We start from the raw sequence: 11,941 nt of genomic DNA on the forward strand, positions 1-11,941 counted from the left end.
CATGCAGCTGAGTTAGAAATATAGGCAGTGAGACAGGGCTAGGTCCTCCGATGAGCCAGTGCAGAAGCCCAGATACCTAGCAACTGTGGGGGATACAGACACCTCCTGCTGTGGGCCAGGCCTCAAGACAAAGGATCAAACAAATGCACCCATATCCTAAGGACTGATATTCTAAATAGTTCCCTATGACCTGGAGGAAGCCAGGAGTCACCATTCCAACCCCCAAGGGAAGAGTCACTGCTCTCTAAGAATGCTTGCTTTCTATGTGACTTGTTTTCCCATTTGTCCCTAATGTAATCGATTTTACCTGAACTACTAATCTTATTGGTTAACCATAGTTCTGTCCCACCTTACGCCCATCTGCCTTGGGAGTTCTCAGTTTTCCCCACCTTAAACCTGTCTCACCCCATGAATTTACTCTATAATAGTCCCTAGAAAAGACAGAGTCTTTAGCCACCCACTTGGGACCCGTCTGTCTGTATCACACAACAGCTTTCTTTCTCTTAATACATATATTCTATTCTTAACCTTCATTGTTCCTAAAATTCATTCTTAGAGAACACGAACTCATATCGGACATATAGTAGGTTGGGAGTTTCACTCCGTATATCAACAAGGCTCTTTTTGCTCTTTCTGGACAAAGGAATCTGTATTGGGTGTTATGTTATAACCTAAGGCCCCTAACTATCGCGCAGTAAGGTCTGTTCTGTATAAGCCCACTTGCTGCTTCCCCTCCCCTTCTCCCTTCAAATCTAACTAGGTTAAGTTTTAACTTCCTAAAGGCCATAAAACAAAGGCCTGAGGTAATAGCTCCTGACAACCCGGATCTTCCCTACCTGGTAGCCCGTCACAAATTGTGTTAATTGCATTAGATTGTAATAGCTTCGTTTGTATCATAGCAATACCTGTGTGTTCCTTTTCCCTCTGAGTAAAGGATTGATATGTTAATCAATGCTCTCCTCTGTAAAGAACAGTAAAATCTTACCTAATTGATATGTTAGCCATTGTTGCCCTCTACAAATAACAGTTGTGGTGCTTAAGTAGGGTAACTAAGGTTGTTAATTGCTGTTAGGCTTCTCTATTCTTTGCTAAGAAAAACAAGATTTCTTCTTATCTAAACTTGCTAGTATGCAGGGAGACTTGCAATTGCCATTTCTGCTTTGTAGTGTATCACACCCCCATCCCCTTCCTTACATTGTGTTACCAGCAGCTGTTTGTGGATTTACAAGATAAAAGACCTGACTTTTAGCTGTGAGGTATGCAGTCTCCAAATTGGCTCCTGGAGACTCATCACCAGGCCTGAAAATGAAGCCTTTGCTTCCCAAATTTTAATTTCTTGCTTCCTTGGACTTTATACCAGGGTCCGAGTTATTACATGTTGTAGTCTAAGAGCCACTAGCAAAGCACAGCTTGTCCAGGACTCCAAGTGACCAGGTAGTGGGGACAGGTGAGTCACCAAGGTAGACTGAGCCTGAGTACTAAGTTCCCCTTATACAGCTGCTGGGAGCCAGGCTGATGTGAGGAACACTTATTCCTGAGGCCAGGGCACTTTCCTCTCTCCAGCTGTGATGACCTGTTGTGGGAGGCTGTAGGGTGCAGTAAAGAAGTGGGGAGCAGATTTGACTGGCTTTCTCAGAGGCAGGGCATGTCAAGGTGCAGTTGCTGCAGCAAGGGCTCCCACATCAGTAAAGCCTCCTCCAACGCATCTGTACTGAGACAATGGAGGAGTTTGGCCAAGCTCTGTACTGAACAAGGAAAAGATATAATCACATTGAGGAAGTAGTACTCAACAGGCTTTTTATTTGCTGCCAATTGTACATACTTGCCACAAGCAAAAATCTGACTAGCAATGGGAGGGAAGGGTGTACTGTGTGGAGAGCCCAAAGTTTTATTTATGTTTTCTTGTTTTATTTGTCTTTAAAAATCATAATTATTAGCATTTATTAATTGCAAAAGCGATGGTATTCGCTGTGACATTTCCATGCATGGATAAGTCGTGTGTTGATGGGTGATGTCCATCTAATGCCAACCACCTAGCACCAGACCCCTGCACCTTTGCACCCTCGACACTCCCTAATAGGCCCTCTTCTCCTTTCGGGTCTTTTTGTTTGTTTGATTGTTTAATTTCCAGCTATGAGAGAAAACAGGCACTTGTCCTTCTGTCAGTGGCTTACTTCACAAGCGATGAGAGTGGACAACCGTATCCAGAGGAAATGCTTTCGGTTTTCCCCACTCAGTAGGATACTGACTATGGGTTTAACACACCTACACCTTTATGATGTTGCAATGTGTTCCTTTCATGCCAGTATACTCGGGGTTTCTATCATGCAGCAATGTTGAATTTTATCAAATGCTTTTTGGCATTTACTAAGAAGCTCATATGATTTTTAATCTTTGATTCTACTCACAGATAGTATTACATTTACTGAATTACATTTACTTGAATTCCCTGAAATAAAAACAACTTGATCACAATCTATGATCTCTTAAATATGCTTTTGAATTTGATTTGCAGCACTTTGTTGAGGCTGCTCCAAGCTATGTCTCAGGAATATAGGTTTCCTTCTGGTTGATGTTGCTGTGTGCTTGCAGATTTTGGTGACAGTGCATCACTGGCCTCATAGAATGAGACTAGAAAGGCTCCTTGTCTTGCTGTTCCATGACCCAACTGGAGAAGCCCTGATGTTGAATCTTCTTTAAAATTTTAGTAAATTTCCACAATGAAGCCATCCCATTGAGTTTTTCTTTTCTAGAAGACAATTTACAATTGACTCTATACCATTATTTGTTGGTTAACTTTTTTATATCTTTTTGACTGAATTTTGATAGGTCATTTGTGTCCAGAAATTTGTCTGTTCATTCTCTACTTTCCAGTTTTTACCATCCATGTTGTTTTTCAAAATACTCTATATTTGTTCTTTGATTTTATCTGGGAACAGTTTTAATATCTTATTTCTATCTCTAATTATATTTGATAGGCTTCTTGATCCTCTCTTTCTCTCTTCTAAGTCTGGGTAAAGGTTTGTTAATTTTAATTCTCTTTTCAAAGAACCAAATTTAGGCCAGGTATGGTGGCTTACACCTATAATCCCAGCACTCAGTAGGCAGAGGCAGGAGGATTGCTGGTAGTTCATGGCCAGCTTGAGCTAAATAGTGAGATCCTGTCTCAAAAAGAAAACAAAAATCCAGAACCAACTTTTTGTGTTATTATCTATTATATTCCTATAGTTTTTATTTCTTTTGTTTCTGCCTTTATTTTTAGATACTGGGAATTGAATCCACGGTGCCCCACATCTTAGGCACAGCATCCCAGCCCATTTTCATTTTTTAATTTTGAGACAGGGTCTCACAAAATTTCCCAGGCTGGCCTGAAGTTGCTATCTTCCTGCCAAATAGCTGAGATTACAAGCATGTGCACATTTGGCTCCTCTAGGAGCTTTCTCTTTTCTTTCCTCCTACTTGGGTTTAGTTTGTTCTTGTTTTTCCCTGACCTTGAGATCTGTCATTAGGCTATCTTTTTGAGACCTCTTTACTTTTTTATATAGCACTCATTGCCATAATCTTCCCTTGTGGTTCTGTTTTTGCTGTATCCTTGGGTTTTGATATGTTTTGCTTCCATTTTTATTTGACCCAGGATTTTTAAAATTTTCCCTTTCACTTCTTCAATGATCCACAGTTCATTCAAATGTAAGTTATTTAGTGTCCACTTGATCGTGTATGTCCTACAGTTTCTCTTCCTGGTTATTTCTACTTTGTTTCCATTAGGATCAGAGAAGATGCATGATATTATTCGCTTGGGGGGACATATTGGAGATGAAACCCAGGGCCTTTTCACTGAGCTACATTACTGGGCATTTTTCACTTTTTACTTTGAGACAGCGTCATGCTAACTTTCTAAATTGACCAGTCTGGGTTTGAAATTTCCATCCTCTTGTCTCAGGCTCCCAGAATTCTGAGATTACAGGCTTGGACCACAATGTCTACCTTTGAATTTTTGAACAACTTCTTGTATTGTCTGACATATTGTTTGTTCTAGAAATAGTTCCATCACTAATATAAAGACATTTTGCTGTTATTTGATGTAATAATCTGTAACTATTTATTAAGTTCTTTTGACCTATATGTTAATAAAGCTCTGGTATTTTTTGATTTTTCTGCCTGAAAGAATCTATGAGAAAGGGGTTTGAAGTCCACCAATAATATTATATTGTGGCCTGTCTCTCCCTTTAGGTCTAAAGTATTAGTTTTGTGAAATTTCGTGTTTGGCTAATTGGTGCATACACATTTATAATTGTTAAGTCTGCTTATTGACTTGCTCTATTAATCATTATATGTACAATAATTTTTTCCTGATCCTGGGGATTGAACCCAGGTCCTTTGCACTCAGCTAAATCTCAGCCACTGAGACAGTGCAATAGAATGCTCATGAGATACCGAAGATGTTAACTTAAGGGTTTTTTTATAATCAGATCACTATGAATACAGACAATAGGTCTCTCCTCATGTCCCAGGGAGATGCAGTACACTGTTCCGCAAAGCTACCCTGCTGCAAAGTCTGTAGCTCTTGTTAATTTAGGCTGTGTCTGTAAGGTACTGGTTTAATGTAGACCTGAGACTGTCTCTCAGAGAGAGAGGTGAATCCCCCTCTATTAGGAGCTGATAAAGTTTCCAATCTTACTGACATGCTTACAGAAAAGAATTAAAGACACAATGTAATATGGTTTGTGGGGATCCAGGAAAGTCAGTGCTCTCTTGGAGTAAAGACAAAGACTTCTCTGGGCTCTCAGTATCTACTGGTCCTTAACAAATCAGGGAGTGCCTCATACCTGAGGCAAAAGGTGTGAGAAAATCAGCAAGGCCTTGAAAAGTTAGAACAAAGACATTCCAAGCAAAATGTCTTACTAATTGCGAGAACTGTCTTATCTCTTATGCTGGTGGTTGTTGCCCTGGAATAGGAGTGAGAGCCAAATGTCCTCAGCTTCAACCTTATCTTGTCTTTGGAGATGTTACAGTGTCACAGACCTCTGAAGGTCTGTACTGGGATTGCTGGTGTGAAGAGTTACATTTTCTGCATGCCAGCCACTGGCTCTTATGGTAAGTCACAAAGGGGGACACACTCACAAGTAAATATAGAAAAGCCACCAGAGTAACTCTAAAGCCTGCTCAGTGCCACTTCAAAGTGGTCTTAGTGTCCCCCCACACAGTGTAACATCATGTGACAGGGTCTGGGACACTGTTTCTCTTGCTATGCTACATGCTGATAGTCTCTGGGTTTCCCCAGGTGTCCTTCTATCTGCTGTTGAATTTCAGTGCTGTCTCATAGCTGTCCTCCTCCGTGTGTCACTACATACCTGCTACTTTTGCTTTGGTTCTGTCCTATTGTTGTGGTTTGTGTCTAGATGCGCCCCTCCAAAGCCTCATGTCATCATAAATGGGGCTTTTTCAGAGGTAGCTGGATCCAGAGTATGCAACCTGGGATTCAAGCAGTAAGCACTACACTCAACTGAGGACATGTAGATGGCAGAAAATATAAGGGGCTGAAAGAGGGCCACTATGTTCTCACTTGCCGTTTATCAGGGGCTATTTTTTCTCTGTGATGCCCCTCTGCCATGCCACCCTGCCTTTGCTGTGACCATCATTGGCTCTTGATGTTCCCAGGGGAAGGACCAAGACAGGACAGGAAAATAAAGATGAAAACTAATGTCAGGAGGTGCCTTCTCCCTCCCAATGTGAGGAAAGGAGCTACTCCCCTAAAGGAATGTGTTTATTTATACATTCAGCAACTTAATATCACATGACACCCAGTTGCCTAGTAATCTGGGTGTATGGCAACCTAAGGGGTTGATTTTTGGGCCTGAAGTCACTTGTTTCTGTGGCTCTCCCTGGGAGGTCTCTGCTCTCAGACCTGGATTGTCTTTACCCCACAGGTGTGGCCAAATTTCAGCTTCAGCTACTTCCAACCTGCTTTGAAGCCAGCTGATTATGGACTGAAACATCTACAAACTGTAAGCCAAATAAACCTTTCAACTTCAACTTTGCGTATCAGGTATTTTGTCTCAGCAATGAGAAAAGTAAGTAAGACACATGTGAAGGAGCAAGCAAGTGCTGAGGCCTTTATTCTACTGTCTTTCCAAATGCTTTCCAATAGATGAATGAAAAAACTAAATGTGGTGCATTCATACAATGAAATATTATTCACACATATAAAGAAATAAAGGCCTCGTGCATGTTACAACATGCATGAAATTCAAAGTCATTATGGTAACTGAAATAAGCCAGTCACCGATGACACAAGTTATGTATATATGATTCTACTTATATAAATACCTATTTTACAGGACATAATGTCGATAAGTGGTTACTGTGGACTGGGCAAAAGAAAGGGATTTAGTTTGACTCCTTACTGGGTATGGGATCTGAAACTGGAATATTGCAGAGTTTCAGGAACTGGTTGGTGGTGATGGATGCACATTGATGTGAATGAACTTAATGCTGATAATTACACATTTTAAAGGTATTAAAATGGCATGTATCATGTTATGTCTCTATAACTGCAATAAAAAATCAGCAAAGAATGTGGACAGACTGTTCTCCACAGATGACCAACAAGAAAACCTGACCAGTATCATTAGTCATTAGGGAAATAAAAATCAAAAGCACCATTAGCTGCTACTTGTCTTCTGCTAGGAGGTTTATAATAAAAAAGAAAACAAAGAAGAGCAAGTGTTTATCCTAATATTGATAGAGTTATTTCCAAAAGATGAAAAATATTAACAAAAGATGAGAAATATAAAATAAAAAGCGGCCTTTATTCTGAGAACACGGAGAGAGATGACCGGCAACCCCCACCGCTGGCGTCCGGCGATCTCTCCGGCGGACACGCAGCGTGGGGGCCTGTAAATAGCCTCGGTTTGGGGTGGAACCTAAGGCGGGCATTAGGGATACACAGGTAGCCCATTGGTCCTAGGTTTGGCGCCATATGTAAATTCCCAGGGGCGGGAAGATGGCGTCACAGGTAACTTCCTAGGGGCAGGGCAAGATGGGGCTTCCTGCTTCCGGTTGTGGCTTTCCTGGCTACAGTGTCCTGTCTGGGCCAAACCTTTCAAATATATCGTGAGAAGGAAGGACTGGTAAACAGCATAGCTAATTTGGCAACCCTCTGGCTTTTCCTCAAAAAGTTAAACATTGTTAATATTATCCCAGCAATTCCACTGCTAGATCTACCCCCAAAAGAAAATAAAGATAAATTCTTCTTAGACAACATCTCATTATGTGGTGCAAGCTGACCTTGAACTCACTTATACAGCCCAGGCTGGCCTCAAAGTGATGGTGATCCTCCTGGCTCAGCCTCTCAAATGCTGCGATTACAGGCATGTGCCACCATGCCCAGTGAAAACTAAAAATTTGTACACAAATGTGAATAGAAGTGTTATTCCTAGTTGCCAGATAGTGAAACTACTGAAGTGTCTATCAACTGGTCAGTGGATGAATAAAATTTATTCCCTCCATAAAACAGATTATCAGTCAGCTTTAAAAATGAAACATATAGGGTCTGGGGATTTAGCTCAACAGCATAAGTGCCTGCCTTGCAAGCACATGGGTGTGAGTTTGATCCCTAGTACAAGAAAATAAAAGAAAAGAAACGAAAACAAAGAATTCATTACTGAGTCAGGTATCATGGTAGATGCCTAGAATCTCAATTATTGGACTGGGGATTTAGCACAATAGAGTAAGTGTCTGCCTGGCAAATGCAAGGTCATGAGTTTGATCCCTGGTAGCAATGGTATATATACCATGATATATATATATATATATATATATATATATATATATATATGACTATCAATTATTTGGGAGGCTGAGGACAGAGAATCACAAATCTGAGGCAGCAGAGTGGGACTTTGTCTCAAAACATAAAGTACACTAGTGTTTGCCTGAGACCAGGTAAGACGACTGGAGGGTTGGCGTAGGACATAGTATTTCACTGGTAAGGAGTACAGCATTTCTTTTTTGGTGGGAACACTGCTCTAAAATTAGATGATGTGTACGGTAAAAATGATCACAATGTATGCATGTATACCAATAAAACCCATTCATCTGTATAAATAACAGACTGAAAAGATAAAATAAAATTAGTGGTGATGGTAGACAACTTTGAAATATAATAAAAACTATAGAATTGCACGTTAAAAAGAATAACTTTTATGTGTTGTGAATTATATTTGAGTAGAGCTGTTATTTATAAACATGAATTTGTTCATAAGTATGTGATTATTGAATAATATTTGAAGGCAATGTCTAAATGAAAATGTAAAACCAGTAGCCTGCATGTAATATTACAGTGTTTCATTGTAGATGCCTCATTTTCAGAGGAACATTGGTAGAGCATTCCTAGAGGTAATGCAGCTGATAAAGGAACAGATCTCATGAGGAATAATTTAAAGCAAAAGTTAATGTTTATAGAAGAAATACATAGTCAGGGGACATGAGTGTTCTTCAACTACCTGAAAATCAACTATGTTTTAAGAAAAGGAGTAGTCTGGGGCCAGGGATAGGCTCAGTGGTGCAGTGCCTGCATGCCAAGCACAAAGGTCCTGAGGTCGATTCCCTTTACACACACACACACACACACACACACACACACACACACACGAATAGTATTAGCCTACCATTATGTTTCCCAAATTAAGAATTTAAGCCATGGATTGAAACTATATTTGTACAACATGAGAAGTGGGCTGCCTTGTTTTTCTGAGGATGTGTTTGTTTCCCTTTAATTCCTAAAAGGATGTATTAATAGATGTAGAATCTGTGTTTGGCAGCAGTTGGGAAATCGGACTGCCCAGATCGTGTTCTGCACTACTGTATCTCCTGTTTCCTTGATGCTTCTGTTTTGCCCCTTTTGGATCTTTAAAAAACTCAGCCAGGTAGGTAGGACAACAGCCCGTGCATGTGTGTGTGTGTGTGTGTGTGTGTGTGTGTGTGTGTGTGGTGTGTATGAATCCGCAGCACTTCTTAACACAATTGTGCAGGGTACTTTAGAGACCTTGAGGACTGAAGGTGAGGAGGCATTTCAAGAGGGCCAGCTCAGGTCAGTCATGGGGTCGCGGAGACCCCTTTGAAACGCAGTCAGGTTTGGTTCAGGATTGGTTTTTACAGATGAACGATTTATGAAACCGCGAAATGAATGGCTGTGAAACCGTCAACAGAAAAGGCCATAAATAAGGGCAGATGAAAGGCAGAACACTTGGGTGGCCAGCAGGGCACCCAGCAGGTTAAGAGGCACGTTTAGAAAGGGAAATTCCTGGGTAAGGATGGATTCCCCACCAGCAAATTGAGCCAGCCAGGAGCCTGAAGCAGAGGTGCGGGAGTGTTGTCACCCGCGCTTCCGTCCCCACGCGATGGGAACTAAAGGAGGAGAGATGAGACTCAAGGCCGAAGTTGGCCTTCGGGTTGGCTGGCCGGCTGTCCTGGGGGAGTTTTTGGGAGAAGGCTGCCTGTGTGCGTGGGCGAGTGTTTCTGGAGGATCTTCCAGTGCAAGGTCAGCACGGTGCTCCAGACCAGCCAGCCCTCCAACTCCCACTTCACCTGTAGGACTTCTGCAGCAGGATCCCTGGAGGCCACACCTTCCAATCAGGCCTGGCCTGGGGCTGTGCCGGTGAGCCAGGGGTGGAGCCAGGGCTATCCCCTGGGGCCGGACCTTTTGAGCAGGGCTCTTGCCGCAGAATCCTCCCCTTGGCTGAAGCGGCATGGGCGTGGCTAGGGGCAGTGGGCGGGGATATTGTCAGGACCCGGGAGCTAGGCGGCTCCCGGAAGGGGGCGGGGCTAGACTGCGGGCAGTCGCCAGTGGAGGCTGAGGGGGCGCTGTACTGACCGCCCCGCCGCCGGTCCAGGGCGGGAGACGGAGCAAAGGCGGTGGCTGCTGCAGAGGCAGGAGCTCTGCGGGGGTGGGAGCGGGGCCGGGGGCGGGGGCGGGGAGCCGGCGGGCGGGGCTCCGGGCGGCTGGGGGCGCTCGGGGACACGCGTCCCGCGTCTTCTAGGCTCCCGCGCCTGCGGGTCGCCCGGTCTGGGGGCCGGCGGCGATCGGGGTTTATGGCGGCGTCCGCGGCTCTGTCGGCGGCGGCGGCGGCGGCGGCGGCCCTGTCGGGCCTGGCGGTGCGACTGTCGCGCTCGGCGGCGGTGCGCGGCTCCTATGGCGCCTTCTGCAAAGGACTCACGCGCACGCTGCTCACCTTCTTCGACCTGGCCTGGCGGCTGCGCTCCAACTTCCCCTACTTCTACGTGGTGGCCTCGGTGATGCTCAACGTGCGTCTGCAGGTGCGGATCGAGTGAGCGCCGCGACGGTGGCGCTGGCGGTGGCGGTGGCTGCGGCGGCCGGGCCGGCGGGAGGGAGACTCGCCTGCCCCACCGCAAAGGGCCGGGATGCTGCAGGAAGGACGGCGGGGCCGCCCTGGACACCAGTAAGCGGCGGGGGACGGAGGCGGCACAGCCCGAGGCCTTTGCCCTGGACCTCCCCGGTGGGGCGACGGCTACGCAGCCTCAACATCCAGGCTCGTACTCCACCCGCGCCGCCTGCAGGAACCCACGCAAAGACTCCTTGCTGGTGGGCTCGCGAAAATTGTTCGGGTCCAACTGACTTGTTGCCTCACAGCGGCCGAAGGAGGTAACCGGGAAGGACGAGTTCTGCTGCAGCAGCTTAATTTTCCAGGCCCTGCACTGAAAGGTAGGAGGCCACAGTTTCGAATGAGAGCTGGGCGATGTCCGCTGACTTGACCTCTAGACCTTGAGGCTGCCTGATAATTTGGGAGAAATAGGAACTTAAGTCCAAGAGAGCAGCCCCAAAAGCTTCCCAGCTGAGCTTCGGAAGACATAGGCAGGCACCTCTCTGCTCCCCTGTTGTGAGTCCACCATGGGCATCGCAGAGGGTCAGGCCATGGCCAACAGAGAAACAAGAGCCCCGTCTGCCAGTCACACCCTCTTACTCAGAGGTCTGGGTGATGTCACCTGAACCCTTGGCAATAAGGAAGAACAGGCCAAAAAACTCCAGGGAAGGACTGGGGAGAATAGAGGTGCCCACCCTTCCCCTGTTCCTCTGAGGCCAGATGGAGAATACTGCTTCTCTTTGCAGCTGAACCCTGTTGGCATCTGCTGCTCAGTCCTGAGGTCCCTGGACCTCACTACAGCTGTCCACAGCCCTTCCCCAACCTGTCTCCTGCCTTGCATTTGAGGACAGGGGACTGGCCTCTCCTGCACCTGTTGTACCCCTTGTACCAGTAGCCACACCTGAGTACAACTTGGAGCCAGAAAAGAGTGGAAAAGTTGTTACTGGCTGTTCCCTACCCCTGGGCTTGCTCCTTGGCCCTGTCAGCCCAAGGTCCCTTTAGGGGCTACCACTGCCCTCCCAGGCACACAGAAGCCCGTTCTCTAGCCATGGACAGTCCAGGGAGCTCACTGTACACCCAGAGGATTTGAGCCAGTGGGAGGAGGCCTCTGAGCCGGCAGTATTGCCCAGACAGTTGGGGAAGGTTGCAGAGGAGGCCACAAGGAGGACAAGACCGTTCTTGGTTATCCGGCAGCTCTAAAGTCTCCTCTTTCTTTGTTTTTCAGACCCTGGTATTTATGGATGGTTTCCTGCTTCTTTGAACTTATCAGGAGTGACATTGCTGGTCCAACAGCTGCCTGGGGAGCAGCAGAGTGAAGGACTTGCCCAGGAGAGGCCTTTCTGACAGAGAACCCACATGGGCCAGGCTCAGAGGAGTGGGGTGCACTGGGCCAGGAAATCTCCTAGCAACACTGTGAGGGAGGTACATTCTCCCACCTAATGAGCCAAATTGGGCTCCCGGAAGGGGCTGTGATTGGATCTTGTCACATAGACAGGAGGGGATGGAAGGTGAGCTGGCCCCTGCACTGGAACTTGCCTAGGCCTTCTGTAGGCTTCTTC

At 45.6% G+C, this 11,941-nt stretch overlaps 1 protein-coding gene and 1 pseudogene across 1 annotated transcript; one reads left to right on the forward strand and one right to left on the reverse strand.

The window, feature by feature from the left end:
* The window catches only part of LOC100721491 (BTB/POZ domain-containing protein 1-like), a 51,523-nt pseudogene extending 41,772 nt beyond the window's left edge, over positions 1-9,751 (reverse strand).
* A 219-nt stretch (positions 9,752-9,970) lies between these two features.
* On the forward strand, positions 9,971-10,512 carry Smim10l2a (small integral membrane protein 10 like 2A). Its single transcript, XM_005001367.4, has one exon. It carries the CDS (start codon positions 10,093-10,095, stop codon positions 10,330-10,332), a length of 240 nt encoding a protein of 79 aa, XP_005001424.1. The 5' UTR covers positions 9,971-10,092; the 3' UTR covers positions 10,333-10,512.
* The last annotated feature ends 1,429 nt before the right edge of the window (positions 10,513-11,941 follow it).

Source organism: Cavia porcellus, unplaced genomic scaffold (genome assembly GCF_034190915.1).
Source record: "Cavia porcellus strain 051 isolate PalLab524CR breed Dunkin Hartley unplaced genomic scaffold, mCavPor4.1 scaffold_3, whole genome shotgun sequence".
Taxonomy (NCBI): Eukaryota; Metazoa; Chordata; class Mammalia; order Rodentia; family Caviidae; genus Cavia; species Cavia porcellus.

Bases quoted from the DNA above. Each gene is read 5' to 3' on its own strand.
- Smim10l2a (XM_005001367.4), top strand. From the start codon at position 10,093: ATGGCGGCGTCCGCGGCTCTGTCGGCGGCGGCGGCGGCGGCGGCGGCC.